General features: G+C 41.7%; 1 protein-coding gene across 2 annotated transcripts in view; it reads right to left on the bottom strand.

The window, feature by feature from the left end:
* Positions 1-27,540, bottom strand: part of PREP (prolyl endopeptidase) — a 113,259-nt gene that overhangs the window by 34,263 nt on the left and 51,456 nt on the right. For both annotated transcript variants that reach the window (XM_061623471.1, XM_061623470.1), the window contains exons 8-10: positions 25,882-26,073; positions 18,156-18,353; positions 12,573-12,676 (exon numbers count right to left, since the gene is read on the bottom strand). In XM_061623471.1, coding sequence (XP_061479455.1) covers positions 12,573-12,676; positions 18,156-18,353; positions 25,882-26,073 — 494 coding nt within the window. The remainder of the gene's footprint in view (positions 1-12,572; positions 12,677-18,155; positions 18,354-25,881; positions 26,074-27,540) is intronic.

Below are 27,540 nucleotides of genomic sequence, written 5' to 3' on the forward strand. Positions count from 1 at the left end.
TTAAAATTACCTGTTCACATCAAGTGTTTTGTCATCTCATCTGCAAAGTAGGATAAGCGGATTCAAAGGAAGACATAGGTCCTGTACCTTGTTGTAAGTAACACAGAAGAGTGAAGTCTAGTGGGTACAACTCATCATGCAGCAATGAGAAAAGCTGTATACATTGAAATTATCTATCCTTTATTTCATCTGGTCATCCAAGGACTCAAGATGTTTAAAAGGAAACAATGCTCAACAGCAATTCATAAAGAGACCAGCTCTTCCTTACTTCAGTTTTGGCTATGGGCCTTTAGGGTCTTTGTTTTAAAACAATGGCACAGTGTGCATACAATGGTGAGAAATGAACAAACCATGGCGTGTTGTTCAACTGCATCCCCCACCCCCCTTCCTGTGCTGTGCTGTGCTGGAAGGAGACAAACCAGATTGCTGGTTTGGTATTATACGTAAACTAGTGCTCATGATTTGTTTCTCTCCAAACAAACCTAGAATGGAAGCCAAGGCTTATTATTTGATTATTGCTTGTGGTTTGAGGGAAGTAAACCACTAGCGCTATTTGCATGCAATGCTAAACCAGTGCTCTGGTTTGTTTCTTACCGGCATGGCATCAGAAGGAGAGAGAGGCATGGGTGCAATTCAGCTGTATGCATCAGTATACTGCATGTTCATGGTAAACTATAGCTTATATAGCTGGGAGTGGGAGTGGCAGTCATCTATCGGGAGTCCTTGGTTTTCGCCAGACCCCCTCTCCATGAGACCAAGTTTGTTGACTGCATGTACTGGAAGTTGGGCCCAAAGGGCAGTTTGGGGATTCTACTTGTGTACCGCCCACCCCGCTGCATGGCAGACTCCCTGGCCGAGGTGCTCGAGGTGGTCTTGAGTGTCCGTCTGCTTTCCCCCAACCTACTGGTTTTGGGGGACTTCAATGTGCACGCCAAGGCCGTCCTCATTGGAGCCCCTCGAGATTTCATGGAAACCATGACTTCCTGGGAACTGCACCTTAGTAATATAGGGCCCACCCATGTAGCCGGTCATGCTCTTGACCTTGTGTTTGTCTCGGGAGGGGAGGGAAGTGTTCTGAAAATGGGGGCTAATTTTTCTAAACCCGTGTCATGGTCAGATCTGGTGAATATAGGCCTCTCAATGCCACACACCCTCCGCAGGGGAAAAGGGCCTATTAGGATGGTCCGCCCCAGACGCCTGATGGATCCCAGAGGATTCCTGAATGCGCTGGGAGATTTGGAGCTGGCTGAAGGACGCCTGGTCGAAACCTTGGTGATGGAGTGGAATAGGGAGATCACTAGGGCGGTAGACCGGGTGGCTCCAAAACGCCCTCTCCCCCTGAATAGAACTCAGATAGCACCCTGGTATACACCACGGTTGCGGGGTCTGAGACATGAGGTGAGACGGCTAGAGCGCCGATGACGGAAATCGTGCTCTGAAAACGATCGGACACTGGTTAGAGCAGCAATAGCTGCCTACCAAGTGGCAACAAGGGCAACAAAGAGGGAATTCTTTGCTGCCTCTATTGCATCCGCAGAGTGTTGCCCCAGGAGGTTGTTCCAAGCGGTCCGAAGCCTGGTTGGTCCAGTTGCTCAGGAACCCATGGAGCACTCTAAAGCCTCCTGTGACATGTTTGCTATACACTTTGCTGATAAAATTGAACGTCTGAAGAGCATGATTCCGTACGTCATGGACACAGGAAGTGAGCCAGAGTTGACCAGTTGCATTCCGATCAAGTGGGATCGGTTTCAGCCTCTTCCCTCTGAGGAAGTGGACAAGGTGCTCTCTACTGTGAAGCCAACCACCTGCTTGTTAGACCCTTGCCCCTCGTGGCTCATTATGAGCTGCAAAGAAAGACTGAGCGAAGGGATAAAGGCAGTGGTAAATGCATCCTTAGAGGAGGGTGCAATGCCACTAGCCCTCAAGGAGGCGGTAATAAAACCCATCTTGAAAAAGCCCTCCTTGGACCCCCAAGAGTTGAACAACTTCCGCCCAGTCTCTAATTTACCATTCTTGGACAAGGTGATTGAGCGAGTGGTGGCCAAACAGTTACAGACACACTTGGATGAAGCAGATTATTTAGATCCATTCCAATCGGGCTTCAGGACTGGACATGGAACTGAAACAGCCTTGGTCGCCCTGGTGGATGATATGAGGAGGGCGTTGGATAGGGGAGAATATACCTTCCTCGTCCTCCTGGACCTTTCAGCAGCTTTTGATACCGTCGACCACGGTATCCTTTTAGATGGCCTGGAGGGATTAGGCATAGAGGGCACTGTTTTACGGTGGCTCTGTTCCTATCTCTCAGATAGGCATCAGCAGGTGGCATTGGGGGATGAGTTTTCAGACCCTTGGCCTCTCACTTGTGGAGTGCCACAGGGTTCTATCCTCTCCCCCATGCTATTCAACATCTATGTAAAGCCGCTGGGGACCATCATCAGGAGATTTGGGCTGCAATGCCACCAATATGCGGATGACACTCAGCTCTATCTCTCGTTTAAGTCCTCACCAGAGTTGGCTGTGGATACCATGTCCAAGTGCCTGGAATCCGTAAGTGGATGGATGGGAAGGAATAGGCTGAAGCTGAACCGCGATAAGACCGAGGTGTTGCTCATGGGAGACAAGAGAAGATTAGGAGATATAGACCTGGTGTTTGATGGTGTAAGATTACCCCTGAAAGACCAGGTCTGCAGCCTTGGGGTCATTTTAGACTCCCAGCTGTCCATGGAGGCTCAGATTTCGGCAGTGAGCCGGGCGGCTTGGTACCAACTACATCTGATACAAAGGCTGCAACCCTACCTTCCTGTTCATCTGCTCCCACGGGTGATACATGCCCTGGTCTCCTCTCGCTTAGACTACTGTAATGCGCTCTACGTGGGGCTACCCTTGAAAACGGTCCGGAAATTACAATTGGTACAAAATGCAGCGGCATGGCTGATTAAGAACAGCCGTCGTCGTGATCACATCACTCCGGTGTTAGTAGATCTACACTGGTTGCCAATTGTTTACCGGGCCCAATTCAAGGTGTTGGTCTTGACTTTTAAAGCCCTATACGGTTCCAGCCCAGTTTATCTGAAGGAGTGCCTCCAGCATCACCAATTATGCCGCCTGACAAGATCAGCCACACAAGACCTTCTCTCGGTTCCACCAACTAAAACAGCAAGGTTGGTACGGACCAGAGAGAGGGCATTTTTCAGTTGTGGCCCCCACCCTCTGGAATTCCCTCCCGTTGGATCTTCGTCATGCCCCCTCCTTAATTGGTTTCCGCCAGGCCTTGAAGACCTGGCTATTCAGGCAGGCCTATGGGATTTCTGGGATGGGTTAGTTGTTAACGTGTTATTAACTGGAAGAGTGGGTTAGAGGATGATGGTCTTATCTATTTTATATTGTATTTTATTGTATTAATGTACGTCGCCTAGAGTGGCCGTTAATTCGGCCAGATAGGTGACTCAGAAATAAAATTTTATTATTTTATTATTATTATTATTATGACTTAACATGGTTTATGGCTTATCGTTACACGTGAACCAGTTCATTGGCATAGTCTTGGAAGTCATAACAGTGTTTGAGGAAATATGAATAGGAAAACTATGATCACAGGTCTTCTTTATGACCACGGGTGTTCCCTTGGAGAAAAGCTAGTATCAGCAAGAAAGGAGTAATTAAAGTAGCACTGAGATGCCAGAGTTGTCAAAAAAGAAGAAATGCTCTTCTAGAGAAAAATTATTTCTTGTCCCTGTGCCAGCAACACACTCAGCACTTACAAAGAGGTTAAGCCTTTGGAGTTTTTCATCAAGGCCAACAAGAGAAGATAAAAATGAAGTTGCATCCCAACTGTTTACAAATGGATGGAAGTAGAGTTAAGCTGAATCTACTCACAAGGTTTTTTTGCAAACATTTTCAGCAGCAATGAAAAACATGCCTCCCTCCAGTTGTTTGCACTCTTTGATATTAGCCTCACTTTCAGTTGTCCCCACAGTGATGTTATCGCAAAGATAAATCTAACGGGCTAAACAGTGTTAGAGCACAAACTCTCTGATGGATACGATCATGTAACGAAAGATGGATGGAACAGCAGCAGCAGGTTAAAAATTGCTCTGAAGAAGCAACTGACTGGGGAAACAATGGAGCTGACCAGGACTGGAAAAAAGGTGAATATTGGTATAACAAAAATATTTTTCAAGGAAAAAAAATCCTCTTACCATAAGAACTAATTTCTACTTGAAAATCAGAGTATTTTGCACAGCTCTAGAAAGACTGAGCTTGTACACTGTGGCTAACATTCTAATCCTGCATTTTTAATAAGTATTATTAAATGTTGATGCTTTAATGGTTGAAGGAGGCAACCAACCTTTATAGTGGATTAAAAATAAATTGCCACCTGCCTATTACCTAAGGGTACAGGTAATTATTGCACTCTGAAGGTAAAGTTGACACACCAGCAGAAAGCAATTTACTTTCTCAAAGAACAGAGCAAGGCACAGCCCTTCTGCAACAGGAACCTTCAAAATCATATTAAGCATTATGCCCCTTAGTAAGTTGACAGAATCACTGAATATTCTAGTTCTGAATCCCAGTGGACCATTTATTTACATTTGGAAAGATACTAGAAAAAAGAACCCTAGTAAATCCTCCTTTTAAAAGTATGATCTAAAGCTCTTGTTTTGTTCCATAAGGCTAATCATGAACTTTACTAGCACATTTTAAAAAAAGATTTTCATTAAAAAGAAGTTGGCACATTTAATACTCACAAAATGACACACACTAGTAAGGATAGCAAGATCCAAGAATGGTGTGGGATGATAATTGTGAAGAAATTTCTCTTGCAACTCTGCCAATTAAATTCAGTTCTGACTCATCCTCAACCTTGTCAAGATTACCAGTTGTGCATCTGATAAAGGCAATTCTGAGTAAAGGGCAAGGAGGATTATCTAGTTTCCACTCCTGAATAAACAGATATACTATTCTACATTATTAAATGTGGTAAGCAAGGAGACCTAAAACCTAGACCTTTAAGAGGGCTTCCCCATAGGCATCTGGTTGGCAGCCATGAGAACAGAATGCTGGACTAGATCGGCCTTTGGTTTGATCCAGCAGAGCTCTTATGATGTTCTCATGTTTCGTTTTCATAATATCACCTTTTCTGCATGCCATTCCTTAGAATCAACTGTCATTCTTAACCACTCATGAAACTTTCCTTTAAAAATAATGCTACAATTGCCCACACAATCTCTGGGGCCTATTATTTTATATCTCCTTAACTGGCATTAAGATCAGTTGAACTGGTCTCACCCTTACCATTTAGTATCTGTGATCTTGGCCCGTCAAAATTAGTGCGGTGAATTCTGAAATAGTCTATTATAGATTAAACCTCCAGCTGTTCTATCACTCTACGGTATAAATTTGACCAGCACAGAAGTAAACATAAGGTTTATAAGGACTACAAAGGCATGGCTTTTACATAAAGGAACATTTGATTTAGAATGCAAAACAGAAAGGCTCCATTAACTGCAACTGTGCAAATGTCTCTCTGCTCCTATACTGTATAAACTTAGAGAGAACAGTAGCATTAGGACAGGGGGGGCAGGATAGTATTCAGAGGCCTAGCTGGCACAGCTCTTTCAAGCTATAGTTAAGCTTAACTATGGGTTAAAGGCGAACACACACCATGCCAGTGCACAAAGTTAAAATTATTTGCTTCTTTTCTGGTCTTGCTGCTGCACTAGCCAGAGATAAGCCAACATGTAGCTTAGCATTAGATCCAAACCCAGGCTTGCGTCCAAACAAACCATGATTGGTGGTGCCTGCAAAACCCTACACAAAGTGCTTTGCAAGACCCAGTGTTCAGTGGGGCCCCTTGCAAAACACTTTGCAAGGGGCTGTAAAAGACTCATCCATCAGCTGGTCGTTGGGTCTTACAACCCCTCTTGCATAGTGCTCTGCATGACCCAATGATCCGTTGATCGTTGGCGCTTTGTGGGCTGTGCCTTTCTCTTCATAGCTTGATTTCAAACGGTGTGGGCGAAATAAGAGTCACCTGATGTCATTGAGTCATTAGGTGACTGACAGGTCCAGTTCTCCACCCCTGCCACAGCGGGTAAAGCCGGGAAGTTATTGTAGAGTGATCATTTCAGTTACTTTCCTCTATCCAGGCAAAAGATTAAAAAAAACCAAAGCCAAAAAAAACAACGTAGAGAATTTATTCAAATTAAACTGCTGAATTTAATCTACTCTCAATGCTTATAGGTATTTATTTTGAACCTGGAAAAGCTACCTAAGAGAGTCCTACAAGACCTGCATTGCTTGCTAATCTCCACCTGGCCTATGAGGGCAGGGCCCTGACTCACACCAGCAGCTGCTACCAGCCCAGAAAGACCTGCTGCTTAGGATGTCTATACACTATTGGAGTTGCATATTTTTTAGGAGTCGTTTCTGGGATCAAGATTCAATTCTGGAGATTCATTTTTGCTATTATTGGGGCTATGGCTCTGTATTTTTGTTGTTAGACATAATTGTGAGGTTTATGGGAATTCCATTAGTTTACCGTTTATTACTATTGTTTGACTATATTTTGTTTTATCTTTGTAACTGTTATAGAATTAGGTAGTTTTTTTTGATGTCGTGAGCCACCTTAAGCATGGCTTGCTAGGGAAAGGTGGCATACAGATTCATGATGATGATATATTAGTTCTGTAACTTTTGGTAAAATTTGCCATTGTTAGTAACAATGGACTTAATTGTGCGAACAAAAAATATTATTTATTTATTTTATTATTATTTTATTTATACCCCGCCCTTCCTTCCAGCAGGAGCCCAGGGCGGCAAACAGAAACACTGAAAACACTTTAAAACATCATAAAAAGATCTTAAAATACATTAAAACAAAACAACATTAAAAACATAAAAAAACTTTAAAAACATCTTTAAAAAAGGGTTAAAGATATTAAAAAACATATTAAGCAATTCTAACACAGACGCAGACTGGGACAGGTCTCAACTTAAAAGGCTTGTTGGAAGAGGAAAGTCTTCAAAAGGTGCCGAAAAGATAGTAGAGATAGCGCCTACCTAATATTTAAGGGGAGGGAATTCCACAGGGTAGGTGTCGCCACACTAAAGGTCCGACTCCCATATTGTACAGAACAAACCTCCTGATAAGATGGTATCTGCAGGAGGCCCTCACCTGCAGAGCGCAGTGATCGACTGGGTATATAAGAGGTAAGACGGTCTTTCAGGTATCCTGGTCCCGAGCTGTATAGGGCTTTGTACACCAAAACTAGAACCTTGAACTTGGCCCGGTAGCAAATGGGCAGCCAGTGCAGTTCTTTCAGCAGCGGGGTGATGTGCTGGTGATACCCTGCCACAGTGAGCAGTCTCGCCACTGCATTTTGCACTAGCTGCAGCTTCTGGACCAGCCTCAAGGGCAGCCCCACATAGAGCGCATTACAGTAATCCAGCCTAGAGGTTACCAGTGCGTGGACAACAGTGGTCAGGCTATCCCAGTCCAGAAACGGTCGCAGCTGTCTTATCAGCTGAAGGTGGTAAAAGGCACTCCTAGCCACAGAGGTCACCTGGGCCTCTAGCGACAAAGATGGATCCAGGAGCACCCCCAGACTACGGACCTGCTCCTTCAGAGGAAGTACAACCTCATTATGCCACAGTACTGTTGTATACTCAAGGCATATTGCTATGTTGTTTATCCTAATTGGGACACTTAGTTTAATGTACTGAAAACAGCCTTGCCATAAAAATGCTGACATTTAATAGCAGTGAGTACTTTTATCTTTCACTCAAAAGGATAGGAACTATCAGTTCCTTCTAAAAAACAAAAAACTGCCAACCAGGGTGCTGCAGCTCACTCGAAGAATGATGCTGAATTCTTCCAATGTTTGTATAGTACACGAAACTTGAGCCAAGTACAGATATGGCTTTAGATTCCACAAACATTTAAACCTGAAACACCCACTAGGTTTTCCTCCCACTGAAACACTTTAATTACACAGGTATTTGAATTTAATTACTGTCATCTCACTGAACTTAGGAACACTGTACTTATACAAGAATACAAGATGGGTAACAAAAGATATGCATACAGTATACTTGTATTAAGCAATGCTTTTCCCAACCTTTGCGTTCCCAGATGTTGCTGGACGACAATTCTCATCAACCCCTGCCAGCAGGGTCAATGGTCAGGAATTATGGGAACTGCAGTCCAGCAACATCTGAGGACCCAAAGGTTGGGATAGGCTGCAATAGTATAAGACTCTGAATGATTGCACCTTTGGCAATTTCTGTTGCCCATCTGCCTCCAGTGGATTCATAACAGCAGCCCTGGATAAGGTTCATTTAGTTCAAGGATAGGAAACCTGTGGCCCTCCAGATGCTACTGGACATAAACCCCCTTCATCCCTGACCAGCATTTGGAGGGCCACCGTTTCCTCATCCCTGATCTAGTCCAGCATTCCATTTCTCACAGTAGTTAACCAGGTGCCACCACACAAGCCCACAAGTGGACATGAAGGCAATACTCTCCCCACCCTCGCCCCATCCCATAGCAAATAGTGTTCAGGGACATGCTGCATCATAAAGGTTCTATTTAACTGTCATGGCTAACAGCCACAGACAAGAAGGAACTGAAACAAAATGTTGCTACGGGTCCACCTTCTACCTGCAATTCTCCAGTTCAATGATTCAGCCAGCAAGGCTTCTCCTCCTTTGGGATACCATAAGCTATAAATAGCCAAAAAAGGAACTCTGATGAGTAGGAAAAGATGGGTAGGAAAGTTTCCCTGGGCTGGCAACTGGCTCCGATGTACAACCATTTCCTAGTTCTGAGCTAGGGTGCTGATGGGCTGGGGGAGGAGAGGAGGATAGTAAGAATTTCAGGTTGAGTGTGGGGGGGTAATGACCAAGCAAAGACGGTGAGGAAGTGGGCTGAGGAATGGAGCAGTCCAAGCTGCTTGGGTGTGCTCTGGGAGGTGGAGAGGGAAAGGGGTACTCAGGCTCCCACTGGCCCCCAACAGCTATTTATTGACTTTAGTAGTTTACCAAGGAAGTTGGAAAACAGCCCAAAGGGATCCCCAGCTTAGCATGGGTGCACAGGGAACCCAGCGTGGAAAACTGGGACTTCCTTCCATCTGCTTAGGTGCTAAGGATGCAAGGAAAACTGAAGTGGAGCTAAAAATGCTATTTCTCCAGGGTGCCCCACACAACCGTTCACTTCTCTCTCTCTCCCTTCCCACACCATTATTTTTTGCTTTATTCCTCTTTTCTGTTGCTGAATCAATCATTTTCATCCCTTTTCTTTCATTTCTTCTACATCCCATTTGTTCACTTTGTTCTCCCTCCCATCTCTTGCTGTCTTCCCTGCTTCAGCCTCCCTTCCTTCTCCCTCTTCCCCCCCCCCATACACACATAGCCAAGAGCCTGTGCAGGCCTTACCAACTGAAGTGTTACTCATGCTGTGAAAAGGCAACTTTGCAGATAAGTTGCCTCATCTCTTCATTTGCTCTCTGTTCCTCCCGTCTGCCTATAAACCTGAGAGACACTCCATCACAACATGGCCTATAAGATTTTTAAAATAGCTTCCGTTTGGTTCATTTTGCAAAGAGGCTGCTTGAGCCCTGATGAAAGAGCGAAGGTTGAAAGAGTTAAGATAATTGAAAGAGTTTAGGTTGTCATCTCAACTCAGAGGACGTTGCCAGTCATATGCACAGGACATAGCCACTGGCAATCCCATCAATACAACCCCAAAAGCAATTGTAAAGTTTTGGCGCTCAGGAGAGGAGCCCATTGTTCAAATCTTATCAAGCTAAAAAGTGAATGCCACCACCTGTCTTCACAAAAGAAAAGCCCATTACCCTGACCATTTAACTCATAATAGGTATGGAAATTAAGGAACGACTGATCCAATCAATTCCACATTCTCCTTTGAGACTTTTGTGCAGAAAGGTATAAAAACTGGACACCTAGAGCCATTTTCCGGGTTCTGGAGTTTGGTTGCCCAGTTCCACTATGAAATCTCCTCCTGAATTGCTGCTCTGGCTCTTGGTCACCCAACACTGCTCTGAAATCGCCTGCTGAATCACTTAGCCAGTCAGGGCCCAGGGATCTGACATTCCTTCACTATCTGTGGACCCCTGTCTGCTGAAACAGAGGTTCCCGCTTGCTGAAGCTGATTCAAAAAGCTCTTTTCAGGGCTCCCACTACTTTTCCTGCTTTGCTCTGTACCTTTGCTAGCCAAAGCACAGATCCAAGAAGCCATTTCAGGACTCCTGCCTGCTGCATTTGCTGTTTCCCTGGCTGACCCAGGACTCTCAATGTGCTCCAGTTCTACTTTCAGATTGCCCACCACAGCTGGGAAAGGTATATCTTGCTCTCTATCCTGTCTTCTGGAGATCCTTTCCCTACAAATTGTAGCCTCCACATCTGCTCCCTCTGCCTATCTTTAACTATGTATGTGACTGTGTTTCAGAAGCCACATTCTGGACCTCCCTGCCTATAGCTGTGCATGACTGAAGCCTAGTCTGCAAAGTGAGTCCAGAGAGAGAATGAGAGAGCAGGCTAGTGTGCCTTCCTCAGTTATGCTGAACTCAAGCCCCCCCCCCAAATCTCCCCTTATGCCTTTTGTGTTTGCTCCTTCATATATATGTGTGTGTGTATGTTGAGTGTGGATGTGAGGTTAGTTATTATTAGGTTTAATTCCTTCATGCATATTGTTACTAAGCTATCCCCACTGATGTCAATAGATATGTATTGGTACTGAGCTATTCCCCACTGAAATGTTAAATGTATGTTTTGATTCCGTGTGTGTATGCTCAATAAAAAAACCCTGAGGTTTAAGACCTTTGTGAGTATAGGTTACTGGATAAATCTGCCAAGATACACTATTGCCAATGTCTAAAGATCCTAAGTCACAAGACTCCTAGAATGTGTTAATGTGAAGCACATGTGTACACAGGAGTCTTGCTACTAGAGCCTCCTCCCCATATGAGTACATGCACACTCAGTTTTCCTTTTTCGGGTTACCACCTCCTGCTGGATTTTTTTTGGGGGGGTTAAGATTTTTTTTTTGTATTTATGCACACCTCAGGAATCCCACTGCAAACATGCAAAGATCCCTTTTCTGTGTTAGCACTCACCCCTGAACACTGGAAATAGAGAGGACAGACTATCTTACATTAATCCGACTGATCGCCTTTTAAAGACATTAGCTCTAACTTGTGCCACAAAGTTCTATAAATCAATTATGCATTGTGAATCTACTGTTAGTTTCATTGGGTAACCCAGTACTCTAGTGTTATGGGAGAGAGTTCTCTTCATTCACCATGCATGATTTTATAAGCATCTATCTCACACAGCAGTGTTTTTTTAACGTATACTAGAAGGCTGCAAATGCTGTACACTTTCTTCTGAATGAAGACACTCCAACCCCTCGATCATGCTGGTTGCCTTTTTCCCATCTTGACAATGCCCTTTTTGAGGATACTAGATTGTATCCATCTAAGTCATGCTTAGCAAACCCATTGACAGCTACGGATTTGATTTCAATGGATCCAACTAAGATCAAGTCAGATACAATTCACTGTCAAGATGGAGAAAAGGGAAACCAAAATGATGGAGCCATCAGACCTATATGCTGTATGCCAAATGTAGTAGCCCCACATATTTTATGAGAGGTAATGACACTAGCCGTCTTTTTGTTGTTTTCATTTCATTTCCTAATAATCTCACATATGGGATTTGCCTTTTTCCACTGGTGGTACACACTGGGCTGATATTTTAAATGTGCTGAAACAGAACAAGATTGTTAAAAAGGTACAGTTGGGCTTTGCTACATCAGATTGCTAGAATTTAATCTATCTAGAAAGATACAGTCAGATATGTACTATACATGGAACCAACCAACCATGACACTACATACCCAAGAAGTAATGTGCATGCGTAAGAGAACTCTGCAGACAGTTAGAGAACTGCTTGATATGTTGGCTGCTTCTGCTAATACCTACCCAAATGGCAATCTATTTGTATTTGGTATGTGAAACAGAAGAATATTTTTAAAACAATGTTTTGCAGTTTATTCTGTTGGCCATTTTGAATTTAGAAAAGCATTATGAAACAAAACAAATAATCTGTTGCTGCTGAAATTCCAAGTAAATGCTCCAAATGCAGTCTAGGTTACAATCCCCATTAACTACTTGCTCTGAAACAATATCACCAGATTCCCTTTTATGCCAGAACAATTGGTCTGGGATACTTGGGAATAAACTCTGAAAATAATAAGAGCATGACTGACTGATGGCAAACACCAGCTGCTATTACAAAAATCACAGAATAGCAAAATATGGACTTGATGATATCAGTTACGGTAGCACAATAATTATAACAGGGAACTGTCACCATCAGTGTGACAGTCTAAATGACCTATCAATTAATGGACTCCATCTTAAAACTGTACTTGTAATGGTTAAAAAATAAACTGAAATGTCAATTCAAATTTATTTTAACCACTGCAACTCTTGTTCACTTTTTACAGCAGATTATTAGAATCTGTAATATTCTTTTTCTTTTCTTACCTGCACTGTTTGGTAAGCTGAAGGATCAAATCCTTTCACTGTGACCTCTCTGAAAACTTTTGGCTCCAATTCTTCTTTGGTCAGATCACAGTGGTAGATAATACCTAAAAATGTAATTCACCATTGTCATTTACGGATTCAATGCCTATTCAATGAACAGAAGCCATAAGAAGCTATAGCTATTACTGGTGGACAAACAAGTAAGATGTTTAAAAATCAAGCACCACCCTGCAACACTCAGTTGTTCAGAAGTATATAATGGAAGCTTTGAAAATACAAATGCTGATACATTTTAGCTGATGTAAAACCTTTTCACCTGGAACCAGGTGATGAATTTTAGGGCCAGCTAGAATTCTTATATTTCCAGAAGTAGTTAAAATTATTTTCCTTTTTTTCTCTAAAATTATAATGGTAGTTGAAACTTATTCCTTCTCCAGAAAGACCCAAAGCATTTCCCTAAATATTTGCTTTATTTATAGATTTTTTATACAGACTTGATAGTGAGAAATACAAAGAGCTGCTTCTAAAGCACATCTTAAGCAAAAGAATCTATATTATTTTGCTTGAGATGTGCTTTAGAAGCAGCGCTTTGTATTTCTCACTATCAAGTAAAAACAACTTTAATCTTTTTATTACATACCCTGCAAAAAGCTAGTAGAGCACACCTTCCAAATAAAAGAATTTGCTATGCAATATACACCCAGTGGTGACCTTTGTTCCTGCTGTAGAAATCTCAGAAGATTGATCTCTCCCTATCCAGACCCCGAAACTACGTCAAAAATTTTCTATTTAATATAACTTTTTTTTTCATTGCAGAACAAAAGAAACACATACAACATCTCCCTGATCATCTACATCAGCATCTCCAACCCAGCATGAATAATGACATTACTCACCCCAACCTCCAGTAATGTTGCACTGGTCCAGTGTTTACCTGAAGTTGACAACCCAGGGAAGGATTTTCTCATACTGAATTCTGCCTACCTAGTTTTGTCAGTGCTTTTATTATAATTGATCCTTCCTTAAATTATAAAATTAAGAGTAAACTAACCATTTGAACAAGGGTGTTCCATCATTTACATGTCATATTAGACATCTGGACCCATAAACAAAACTATTTGAGGGGCCAGAGGTGGCAATCACTACAATTACAAGTGATATGGCAATCATCCCAGACATCCTTTGTCTAGCCTCTCCAATCGGTTGCTCTGTAAACTGCCCTGGGGATGCGACTGATGGAAAGTATAAAAAATTAGCTCTATTCTCCCACACCTGCTTTCACTTTAGCGGAGCAGAGCTGCGCTTGAATATGTAAACAGCAAAATGTTTGGGCACAGGCCTCGGCAATGGCCACTCCTGCTTAGAACATGTCATGTCATTCTATTTCTCTTTTTCTATTTTACTTCAGACTTATAATTAGTCACCTGCCTAGTTGAGGAAACAGAAACAGAAGAACAGCTGTCTTGGGACTGCATTCCTAGGTGCAGCATCATTGATGGCTATCTTCATTTCTTTTTTGGACAAGAAGGAAAGAATGGAAGTGCTGCTAAGTGAAGACAGCCAAGTGCGAATTATTAGATGCTATCGTTGTTGTTAAGGCCGTAGATCTTCTTCTGCATGGGGCCCAGGATCACCTGTCCCCTTCTCCTTTTTAAAAATCACAATGTAATGTATTTTTACTTTGCTTATAGGGTGGCTAGGCATGCTGCAAAGTGCAATGCTAATGAGGCCCCAGGCATCTGCTATCTTAAAATGTACCCAGAGGCCAGTTTGTGTTATGGACTTGTACCCGGAGTCTTTCATACAACACCCCTGTATGCAGTGTTGACTTTCGCCACATCTGCACTATATATTTAATGATATATGATACCACTTTAAACAGTCATGGCTTCCCTCAAAGAATCCTGGGAACTGCAGTTTGTTCAGGGTGCTGAGAGTTGTTAGGAGATCCCTATTACCCTCACAGAGCTATAATTGCCAAGAGTTCCCTGAGGGAGAGGCTGCAGCCTTGATCCCTTAAAGGGATCCTCCAAAGGTAGAAAACTAGGAGCCCATCCTCACTTTCCCCAATACAGTAGGGCCCCACTTTACGGCGATTTGCTTTACAGTGTTTCGCTAATGCAGCGGTCTCAATTAGACGCAATTAGACTAAAGCCGCACTCATACGGTGCTTGTTCTGCTTTTACGGCGGTTTTCAGGCATCGCACGCCATTCTATTCAATGAGTTCCGCTTTACAGAGGTTTTCGCTTTACAGCAGGGTCCGGAACATAACCCGCCGTATGAGTGGGGCCCTACTGTACAGACCTTGCCAAATGCCAATTTCCACCAAAACAACTTGCGATTGGATGGATGATTGATAAATGAAAGGGAGAGACAAGGAGTGTCCTACCTACTTTTGCTTTAGCCATGCCTAGTATGTGGCCTCCAACCAAGGGAAAGTGACCCTTGACTAGAAACAGATGCCCACTCTTGCTTTACACAAGACCACAATTAAACTAGCTTCCATCTAAGATATTATTGCTAATACAGTTCCTTGCACTTGCATTTCTCACCATCACAGAAGTTTTCACACAGCTTCATTTGTGTATTAATATATTTTGGCTTTACAATGTTTCCTTAAGTTTGAGGATTTTACTAACTTGTGCCTGGTGTTCTTGCGGAGGAAGGGTCCGAGTATTAAGGGTTGTTAAGGAAAAAGAGCTTTTTACAGTTAACAAGAGCTGCTGGTATTCACCTGCTTTCAAGTCACCAGGCGGTAACCAGAAGGCTCATTCTGGCAAAGAAACTCACAGGCTGTTAAGCCTAGAATTCTCCTGAGACACAGAGGCCTGCCTGGTCAACTGTAAGATACAAAGAAGGGGCATGGTACAATTGTTTAAACCGCTGAAGCCTTGACTCCCCAAACATTCAAAGCAGTTGACAAATTAAAACACAGCACAGAATAAAATGTCAGCAGCACAATCTATAATTCTGTAAAACAGCAGAAGACACTAACACTTCTGCAAGTGTTAAAATACACGGTTGTAACAACTGCCAAGCAGAAACTGGGAGTGGGAGAGAAGACAACGCTATTTAATGCTGCCAGAGCAACCACAGTCAGCTAAGAGCAGCTTCCTGACTTCTCTCTCTTCCTTCACCCCCCTCACCTTAAGGAGACCAGAAATGGAACCACAACAACTTGAGGCTATCAACAGGAAACAAATCTGTTGTCCAACTATGTCAGAAGCATGAACAAGGATGTAATTTTCAAGCTTGCCTGCTCTGAGGTACATGACAAACCTGCTGTTTAGATTTCATTGGCAGAAGTACTAATCTGTAAATTACAGTGTTAAAAGAATAAAGTATTTTCACTCATCCTGCAGAAGCGGTTGTTATCATTGCCGACTACTGAGCTTGGAAAAAACAAATGAAGCTTCTTGTTAACAGCAAAAGCCGCGGTCCTTCAAAATGTATGCTCAGATAGTCACATGGGAATGCTGGACTAGATGGGCCTGGGCCTGATCCACCGGGGCTCTTCTTATGTTCACATCTTCCTGCTTATTATGCAGCAACCACAATAATTGAAAAAGTCAAATGCAAAAGTTATTCTGGGTACCTATGAAGTGACTAATGGAGAAACAGCCCCTTCATTCATTTACGTAGCATCTTTTGTGTAGGCAGGTGTTTTAGAAGAATTACCCTATAATTCCCTGAATGCTTTGGAGACAGGTCTCTAAAATTGTACAGATGAGGACTTGAAGCTGAGGTACTATGGTTTACTCAAAGCTCATCCAGAAAGCTAATGTGGTTCGGTGGACAGAATGCTAATTTATATAGTAAGTAGGATCATGCAGCACAGTCTTATCTGGATTTTACCACTCTGAGCTCCTTGTTTGTATGATGGATAACTGTTTGTTTGAATTGTTCTGTATACACAGGGGTCTCCCTGCATATAGAAAATACATCAGGAAAAATTCTGAACCGTTCTTCATGACATGCTTATTTTTACATGTGCAGAGGGATTTGTTATTTTTTAGATGGAGATCCATTCGGATTTGGAATATCCCATCTACATTTTACAGGATTAAATGGTATTGTCTAACAATTAAAGCTTTAACTTATGATTTGATCAAGGATATAAACAATTCAGGGACAGCTCTTGTAAACAAGCGTTACCATTCTGTCCACTGAACTACCCTGACTCTCTGTGACAAAATACATCACTTTCTTAGATCAAAATACCTTCTTCATAAAATGTACATAATCAGGTTTTGGAATAGGTTAGGTTCCCCCCACCTATCCTTTTATTCATCTCTCAAGTGACAACTAATACGGTAAACTAATTATACAATTTTTAAAAGAAACATTAACAAGCCTCCATGCATAAAGCTTTTTAGAAAGCTATTAAAAATAAAGTTTGCATAAGGCAATAATTGGAAGAATATTTATGAAGATGGTAGTTAGTCTCTGATAAGAACATAACATAAGAGGAGCCTTCTGGATCAGGCCAACGGCCCATCTAGTCCAGCATCCTGTTCTCACAGAGGCAAACCAGCGGTCCATGGGAAACCCTCATGCAGGATCTGAGTGGAAAGAGCACTCTCCCTTCCTGTGGTTCCCAGCAACTGGTATTCGGAGCACACTGCCTCCGCCTATGGATAAACACCATGCACAAATCATTACTGGCTTAGACTTTAGACAGTCATCTATGATGCAAGATTCAAGAGATTTACATAAATTGTTTACAGTATCATTATAATACAATTTTACTAGAGCTAACTCTATATAGAGTCAAATAAAAAGCTTACAATTTAATAGGGGATTAATTTAAGCTGTGTAACAGACTGAATGACAGCACTGTTTAAAATACAGGTCCTTTCAAGATATCATTCAGCCTTAGTAAAAGTATGATAATCTGCTATACAGACATGCAAGATCCAATTCCATATGCCCTTATATATGTATTTTCTTTGAATGGAATGGTGTAAATATGTTTCTTTCCTATACCTGAGTATTATTTCAATTTCTTAACTGCCTTTCATCATAAAGTCCTAGTATGGGTTCTAGCAATTAAAAAATATACTATTACAATCAAATTAAAACACACACACACACACACACACACACACACACACACACACACACAAACTATGTAACGAAGGTGCCAGATGCACATCTATGGAGGAGGAATTCCACAGCTAATGCCCCGTCCCGGGCCACCCCACCCCCCACTTGAGAGCAGTGTAACTACCAAGAGGATCCCTTCCGATGATCTTATCACCCAAGAGGATCTGTAAGGAAGGAGGCAGTCTTTTAGATATCTGAGGCCTGAGCTGTTTAGGACTTTAACCACTAACATGACCACCTCGAATTGGGCCCAGAAATGAGTGGGCCAATGCAGCTGTTTTAAAACAGGGGTTATACGAGTTCTAAATGGAACCCTAACCAGTAAACTGACTACTGCATTTTGGACCAGTTGAAGTTTCTGTGTCATCTTCAAGGGCAGCCCCTGTAGAATGTATTGCAATAATCCAACATTTGTGTAAGGAAAATGTTGTGGGTAAAGCTGCTCAGAACACATGATAAAGGCAGAACAGACTTACCTGGTGATAAGAAGGACGTAAATTGATAAAATATTTCATTGTCTTTCTTTTGGCCGCTATATCCCACAATGCTGCCAACATCCAACGGAAGTGTCTTGAGATGAGCACCAGTTGCTAGGTCATGAAGCTGCAGCACATTCTTTACATCGTGCAGGTAACACAAGACTAGGAAGTTGGATCTAACACAAGCTGCCCATTCTGTCAATAGGAAGGAAAAAAGTGTTTCTGAATAAGTATTAAACATTACCTTAAGGAAATACTTTTACTGTAAACAGTTATATAGATTTGAAAAGGAAATGGACTGCCTTCAAGTCAATCCCAACTTATGGCTACCCTATGAATAGGGATTTCATGGTAAGCTGTATTCAGAGGGGGTTTACCATTGCCTCCCTCTGAGGCTAGTCCTCCCCAGCTGGCTAGGGCCTGCTCAGCTTGCCACAGCTGCACAAGCCAGCCCCTTCCTTGTCCGCAACTGCCAGCTGAGGGGCAACTGAGCTCCTTGGGACTATGCAACTTACCCACCGCTGCACAGGTGGCAGGGCACGTAACCCCTGAGCCACTCACTGTGGGGGTGATCTTTAGCTGGCCCTTGACACCCAGGAGACATGAAAGGGGATTTGAACTCAGAGACTCTGGACTCTCAGCCAGGCTCTCCTCCCCACTGTCCTATAAATCTAAGAGGCAAACTACACTTTATGCTTAGTGCACAGCATGCCGCTACATCTCATTTTTCCTTAATTACAGGTGTGTGTGTGTGGGGGGGGGGAATTTACATTTGAAACACTTTTATACCACTTTAACAGTCATGGCTTCCCCCAAAGTATCCTGGTAACTGTAGTTGTTCAGGGTGCTGTGAGTTGTTAGGAGACCCCTATTCCTCACACAGAGCTACAATCCCCAGAGCTCCATGGGAAGAAGACTTGATTGTGAAACCACTCGGGGAGTTGTAGCTCTGTGAGGGGAAGGGCCTCCTAACAATTCTCAACACCCCTAGCAAACAACAGTTGCCAGGGTTCTTTGGGGGAAACTATGAGTGTTTAAAGTGGTATGACACTGTTTTAAATATATAGCGCAGATGGGGCCAGGATCACAGTGCACAGAGAGGTGAAATTTAACCCTCCCATGCCATCACACACACACACACCTGAAAATCCCCCCTGCACATATATGAGCCTTAGGAAAAAAATTTCTGGTGATGCCAAAGCCTTGTAGACATACAATGATGGAGGTGCAACTGAGAAAGGAAGGTATAGGCTTCCTTTCTCTGTGCACCATAATCCAGATAATTGGGGTGGGGATGCCTGTAGTTAAAAAACAAAAGAGCATTAACCATAAGATGTATTTTTACTTATGGCCAAGCTATAAGCCCAATGTGATTTTGAAAGCTTTCCTCCATAAATATATTTTATCCTTATGTAAGCAAGCACCTGAAATGTAAAGATTTGTGTTGCCTTATAAGGCAGCAAATGGCAGACAATTTGTCCACACTCTGCATTATTGTTAATGAAACTTTCAGATAACCCTTCTGGGTCTGGCAAAGATAGCAAAGAATGAGAATACTTCTCAGCACGCATGAGAGAAACTGCACAGTTAACAACCAACATCTGTTCTCTCAGAACACAAATAAAGCAAAGATAATTTGTTATCTGCTTTACTGATATCACATAGGGCTTGTGCATGCATAACACTTGTTACACATGTATCTAATGGGAATCCTCATGTGTTAATCTGCCAGTCACATATACCTTTAAACACATCTCCTCGAGAGAAAGGAGATCTTTTGCTAGAAATAAAACAGATGCTTGCCCTGAAATGTACCTAAATAGTGTGTGTATAACCCAAAAATATAGATCAAACTAAAGCAAAGCTTTGCTTTATTGAAAGAAATACTCTGACACCCTGCTTATTCTTTATTCATGGTAGAGTGAAGGAATGTAAGGTGCTTCCACTCTCATATAAAAAAAACCCCAACAACCTTAATCTTAGCCACTTATGTTAACAGTGATTTACATTGATCAGGGTTTACTCTTAAACAGGATTTGAAACTAGCTGCAAACTTTGGCTGTGAATCCTATTTCAAAAAAGAGAAACCTGATTAACATTAGTCACTGTTGAGGTCAGTACAGACAGCATGGTTAACTTGATTTAGGGTTGGGAGGAGAAATTTTATTCAGTTTGCATTTAAAACCAAATTTATCAAATTTGCACATTTTGAAACAATATGAGAACCACCATAAAGGCACCTTTTGAAATTTACACTTAACCAAATGTTGCAATGCAATTCTACAATCAAATAATGTTTACAAAAATGCGTATGTTAGGGGAAAATGTGTATAAAAATGACTATATTAGTGAAAATATACAAAAATGCATTATGTATTAGGAGAAATATGTACTCTAGTCAAACCTGCATACAAAAATGTGCTTATTAGGAGAAATTTGCACTAAAATGATAAGAATTTTTATGAGATTTTTTTTTAAAAAAAAAAACCTCACATTGCTGGAGAACTGTATTTAAGACTGGGAAAATGAGAAACTAAGAGAACCAAAACGGACAGATTCTTCCATCCCTACAATGGTTACGGATGGTGGGGGCATCTCATCTGTCAAATGTGAAGGGCAAGGAAGAAACACACACTGCCATGGCTCACATCTGATCCCTTAATCATGTTTCAGGATTGGGGAGCATTAAGTCTCCACTGGGTTTTAACAGCTTTGATACCCCCCTCAATTTATGTACTACCCACTCAGCATCAACTATAAGCAGCTACACCAGATGATTAAGATAAGAATGTTAGATTAAAGAAAGTGTCTACCTAAAACCACAATCAAGTATTATTTACTCAAAGACTGTTACTACTGGAGCGAGTTATCCAATTCTCCTTTCAGCCATGTCCCTAAATAACTGAGAATACAAAACATTTTGCAGTAATTTCTAGCTTAGTTCTACTGGCATTCTTTGCCCACCAGGCCAACCAAAAAAGAATTACGAAACAAAAACACATGCTGTTTTATAATGGCAAAACAGAGGAAAGTAAAGTAAACAGTTGCTCTTTGTTATAATATTGTAATATATAAACACAGGGCATCATTATAGTGGTTATGCCCTCAGCTCTATATTTACGGCAGAAGAACCTGCTTGAAGGCAATTTTATTCATCACAGGGAGCTATCAAAGAACTAAGTTGGTCTGGCACAGAACTCAGTACAAGAGTGAGAGGTGGTCTGAATTTAGAGGCTTTTCATTTTTACAGTTACAAGTATGATTAGCAGAAGGCATGATGTGAAGCCTTCACTCCCTGTTAGTTTTAAATTGTTTTTGAAAAATAAATTTAAAGCTTATCTGAAAAATAAAACCAATAATCTTAAATTTAGATATCTGAGGGCTCCTGACCTATACAACAATGGAAGTCTTGTCTGAATGAGGAAAATAGGAACACAAGCTCTGGCAAAGCAAATGCAAGAAGATAGTAAGGGATGCTAAAAGAAAGAATTTGAGGAGCATATTGCTAAGAACATAAAAACCAACAACAACAACAAAATCTTTAAATACATTCAAAGCAGGAGACCATCTAGTGAGGTGGTTGGATCCTTGGATGACAAGGCAGTCAAAGCGGGACTAAAGCAGGATAAGGAGATTGCAGAGAAGCTAAATGAATTTTTTGCATCTGTCTTCATAGTAGAGGATATAGGGCAGATCCATCTAACATTTGCAGGAAGGAAGTCTGAAGAACTGAGGCAAATAGTAGTGGTAAGAGATGAAGTTCTAGGCTTAATAAATAAAATAAAAACTGACAAATCACCAGATCCAGATGGCATCCACCTGAGAGTTCTCAAAGAACTCAAATGTGAAACTGCTGATCTTCTAACAAAAATATGTAACTTGTCCCTCAGATCCACCTCCATACCTGAGGACTGGAAAGTGGCCAATGTAACGCCAATCTTTAAAAAGGGATCTAGAGGGGATCCCCAAAATTACAGGCTGGTTAGCTTAATGTCTGTCCAAGAAAAACTGGTAGAAAGTATTATTAAAGACAAATTAAACAAGCATATAGAAGAACAAGTCCTGCTGAAGCACAGCCAGCATGACTTCTGCACGGGAAAGTCCTGTCTCACTAACCCATTAGAATTCTTTCAGAGTGTCAACAAGCGTATAGACAGAGGTGGTCCAGTGGACATACTGTACTTAGACTTCCAAAAAGCTTTCAACAAGATACATCACCAAAAACTCCTGAGGAAGCTTAGCAGTCATGGAATAAGAGGTGGATCAGGAATTGGTTAAAGAGCAGGAAGCAGAGAGTAGGAACAAATGGACAGTTCTCCTAATGGAGGGCTGCAGAAAGTGGAGTCCCCCAAGGATCAGTATTGGGACCTGTACTTTTCAACTTGTTCATTAATGACCTAGAATTAGAGGTGAGCAATGGGGTGGCCAAATTGTTTGTTAAGGGTGCTGAGAGTTGTTAGATGATCCCTATTCACTTCACAGAGCTACGATTCCCAGACTGATCTAACAATCAATCCCTCTTCCAGGGAACTCTGGCAAGTGTAGTTCTATGAGGAGAATAGGGGTCTCTAACAACTCTCAGCATCCTTAATAATCTACAGTTCCCAGGAATCTCCAGAGGAAACCATGACTGTAAAAGTGGTAAAAGTGCTTCAAATGTATGATGGGGCCTTAGTGTGTGCCCATATTGCATAACAAGCACTGCTTCAGTGTGGAGTAAAATATCTTACGTGAATCAGTCTTAAACCATGTTGTCTACTATTAGCAGAGTGCAAGGCTTTATTCCTAAACATACTCAAGGAGTCCCTCAAGGATCGGTATTGGGACCTGTACTTTTCAACTTGTTCATTAATGACTTAGAATTAGGAGTGAGCAGTGAAGTGGCCAAGTTTGCTGACGACACTAAATTGTTCAGGGTTGTTAAAATAAAAAGGGATTGCGAAGAGCTCCAAAAAGACCTCTCCAAACGGAGTGAATGGGCGGAAAAATGGCAAATGCAATTCAATATGAACAAGTGTAAAATTATGCATATTGGAGCCAACAATCTTAATTTCACATATACGCTCATGGGGTCTGAACTGGCGGTGACCGACCAGGAGAGAGACCTCGGGGTTGTAGTGGACAGCACGATGAAAATGTCGACCCAGTGTGCGGCAGCTGTGAAAAAGACAAATTCCATGCTAGGGATAATTAGGGAAGGTATTGAAAATAAAACAGCCAATATCATCATGCCGTTGTATAAATCTATGGTGCGGCCGCATTTGGAATACTGTGTACAGTTCTGGTCACCTCATCTCAAAAAGGATATTATAGAGTTGGAAAAGGTTCAAAAGAGGGCAACCAGAATGATCAAGGGGATGGAGCGACTCCCTTATAAGGAAAGGTTGCAGCATTTGGGGCTTTTTAGTTTACAGAAAAGGCAGGTCAGAGGAGACATGATAGAAGTGTATAAAATTATGCATGGCATTGAGAAAGTGGATAGATAAAAGTTCTTCTCCCTCTCTCATACTAGAACTCATGGACATTCAAAGAAGCTGAATGTTGGAAGATTCAGGACAGACAAAAGGAAGTACTTCTTTACTCAGTGCATAGTTAAACTATGGAATTTGCTCCCACAAGACACGATAATGGCCACCAGCTTGGATGGCTTTAAAAGAAGATTAGACAAATTCATGGACGACAGGGCTATCAATGGCTACTAGCCATGATAGCTGTGCTCTGCCACCCTAGTCAGAGGCAGTATGCTTCTGAAAACTGGTTGCCGGAAGCCTCAGGAGGGGAGAGTGTTCTTGCACTCGGGTCCTGCTTGTGGGCTTCCCCCAGGCATCTGGTTGGCCACTGTGAGAACAGGATGCTGAACTAGATGGGCCACTGGCCTGATCCAGCAGGCTCTTCTTATGTTCTTACTAAGGAGTAAGCCTCAATGAATACGGTAGATTTGCTTGAGCTACACAGCTTGAGCTACTAATGGAAGAAATTAGTTGTAACTAACTTTAATTCCAGAGAGCCAGTGTGGTTTAGTGGTTAGAGTGTTGGATTACGACCTGGGAGACCAGGGTTCGAATCCTCACACAGCCATGAAGTTCACTGGGTGACCTTGGGCTAGCCACTGCCTCTCAGCCTCGCAGGAAGGCAATGGTAAACCATCTCTAAATACCACACTTACTATGAAAACCCTATTCATAGGGTTGCCATAAGTCAGGATTGACTTCAAGGTAGTCCATATCCATTTTTCAACTTTAATTCCATTGTTTTAAATGGGATTTAGTCATTGCCTCCCTGGGTTCATGCTAGGAGGAAGGGCAGGATATACATTAAATAATAAATAAATAAATAAAATTACTAACTTTAGCTGTGTTAGGGGCATACTTAGGCCTAAGTATGCCATCAGTTTGCTATACTTCTCAGCAAACAGGTTTAGAACTGCACTGCAGATTGGTAGGCCCTCTATTTATATGTACTTTGCATGTATTTGTTTAAGATGTGGGAAAGGTTTCACAATAAGGAACATCAGGATGCTTTCAAATAATTAAATCTCGCTGCGAAACCAAACATATGTATTACATCTTTGTGACACAGTAGTAGTTTTTATGTTTCATCACAAGACAGATATGCTAAACTGAGGAAAGAAGTCTTAGTTTATGTGTTTTAATAAAAATACAAAAGGCTAAAGAAGAATGTTTGCAATTCTATCTAGAATTTGAGAACAGTGTCAAATGCTGATTGAATCAGGGCAATGAATCACTTTATGCTAAGTAACCATTTAACCTTTGAATTCTTACACATCTTGTTTTTGCAGTAGACATTTCATTAATATGCCATCTTTATGAGATAAAATCAAAATTTACTTGACTGCAAAGCTTTCAAAGCAATAAATTATTAACTGCCTTCTGCTATAATTATGTCTTTCCAAAACCAAATCTTGGAAATGACTAAAGCAATATGACACAATGGCAACTTGGCCTTTTAGCATCAGGGCAACTTGCTCTTTAGGAAGAAAGCACTCTCACTGAAAATGTAATCAACTTGAATATTATAATTTCTGTGGTTCTGGTACAGAGGAATATAGTAATTTTTTTTAAAAAAAACCCCTAAGTTTTAAAACAGTGCTTGAAACAGGAGTGGCTGGTGGGGAAGTGTCACAGAGCCACCTGGATGGTGCGCAGGGTAGCAGCAAGGTCAGGGCTGTGTAGACATGTTGTTGGGAGCACTGCATTGCTTCTATCACTGCACTTGCACTGCCTCAACCTTGTCAATGCCCTGTCCTCGCACCATCCTGAGAAGTGGCAGACATACATCCGTCAGGAGTGCGGCTCCATGGCACTCCCACACCATGCTGGCCACTCCTAGTTTGAAATACACATCCTGCTTTGATATTTTGATAAAAACATTGTGTCCCACAATAAAATGATACAAATAACTATCCATAAACAACTATGTAGCAAGGAGAGGTTTTCAGAATCATCCACACCTTCAACAAAGTATCTCTTAGGTGTCATAACTGCCCCCGCAAAGGATGTATCTAAGGCATACTCAGAGTCCAGTAATTTCAAGGCATGTACTGTGCCTATGACTTAGTCAGATACAACCCCAAAACAACTATGCTCTTGCCTGACATTTGTTAAATTTAGACACTGTTGCTGCAAGGGGACCAACTGAAAATTGTCCTGGTTTATCACAAAATTTAGCAAGCACTCCTTCTCTCTACATGTAGTGTTCTTACCCAGAACATCTCTTCCATGTTCAGGAACCAACACTTTCCATTTGGATTCCTCAGGATCACTAAAATCAATGTTAATTAATCGATAATTTGGAGCATGACGGTTTGTCTTGAAGGTGAACACAGTTCCTTCATTGGTGACATATTCATATTCTGCATCAAAGTTGTCTATCAGTTTCACCCAGTGCAAAAGACCTATATTAAGAGAAAAGAAGATCACACACTAAAACAAAAGTATGCATGATGAGACAACTTAATAACAATGTTCTTCGAACCCCACATGAAATTCCTTTTCTTAGAAGTGTCATAGTTACAGGAGTTGGGACTAAAGAAAGGTGGATTTGTATTATGGAGGACCTATTCATTTTGAAATATAACAAAACGCCCCACTGTTTTATGTTGTTGCATACTAATTAGCACACTATTGTTTTCACACAGTTTCAGAATGGAGAAAGTATGTTAGAGGGAAAGTTTTGATCCATAATACCAGGCCAAGTTCAAGGTTCTGGTTTTGGTGTACAAAGCCCTATATAGCGTGGACAAGGATACCTGAAAGATTGTCTTACCATTTATATACCCAGTCGATAACTGCGCTCTGCAGGTGAGAGCCTCTTGCAGATACTTAGCAGGAGGTCTGTTCCGCACAACATAGGAAGCGAATCTTTAGCGTAGTGGCACCCAACGTTTGGAATCCCCTCCCCCTAAATATTAAGACAGGCACCATCTCTTATCTTTTCAATGCCTACTGAGGACCTTCCTCTTTCAACAATCCTTTTAGGTAGAGACCTTATCCCAGTCTGCTTCTGTGTTGGAAATGCTTTTTAAGATATTTTTAAAGCTTTTATTCAATGATGTTTCGTTTTAATATGTTTTCAAAGATGTTTTGTTTTAGTGTGTTTTTAAGATGTTTTAGAGTGTTTTTAGTGTTTTGTTTGCCACTCTGTGCTCTTTCTGGGAGGAAGGGCAGGATATATATTTAATAAATAAACAAATAAAATAATGGGCATGGAGAAAAAGGAATACCACTCCCAGTAGATATATCAGAAATACCTATTTTGTTCAACTTATATTTTTCAAAGAGGAAAAAAAAGAGATCCTCCCACCACCTCTGCCCAATAGCACTATTTGGCTGTGTAGCTTACTATGCAGCAGCCTTGGGTAAAGGGCTCTCTTTCAGTCTCACCTACCTTCAAGGGATATTGCACGTCTAAAGCACTGCTGAGCTCCCTTTGTAGCTTAAAGCATCCTTGGGAGGATGTTCTCTTTCAATCTCTTTTAACCCTTCCTCAGCCCTTTAAAACTACATAGCTTGATGCTCCACTTGTAGTTTACAGAATACTCTGGCCAACTGCTTCCCTTCAGCCAGGGGAGGCGAACCTCAGGCAGGTAAAACAAGTAGGTAAAAAATAGAAAGGATATTATATATAATTAAAAGCACAAAGGAGCAGGACAGATCCCCCCCCCTCCCGATACTTGGGAGAGCAATAACAACATCAGGGAAATTTCTCTAGGAAGAGAGTTCCAGTTGTCTTTTGCATGCAGGGAATTTGCTAAGAATTCTACCTCAAATCTAGTCAAGTTCCATGTTACCCGTTAGTAGAAATATGCAAGATTCTTGAAGTTCAAAGTCCAATGCTGTGGATACCCGCCCCCTGTAAACCA

The sequence above is a fragment of the Rhineura floridana genome, chromosome 4, assembly GCF_030035675.1.
Source record: "Rhineura floridana isolate rRhiFlo1 chromosome 4, rRhiFlo1.hap2, whole genome shotgun sequence".
Classification (NCBI taxonomy): domain Eukaryota; kingdom Metazoa; phylum Chordata; class Lepidosauria; order Squamata; family Rhineuridae; genus Rhineura; species Rhineura floridana.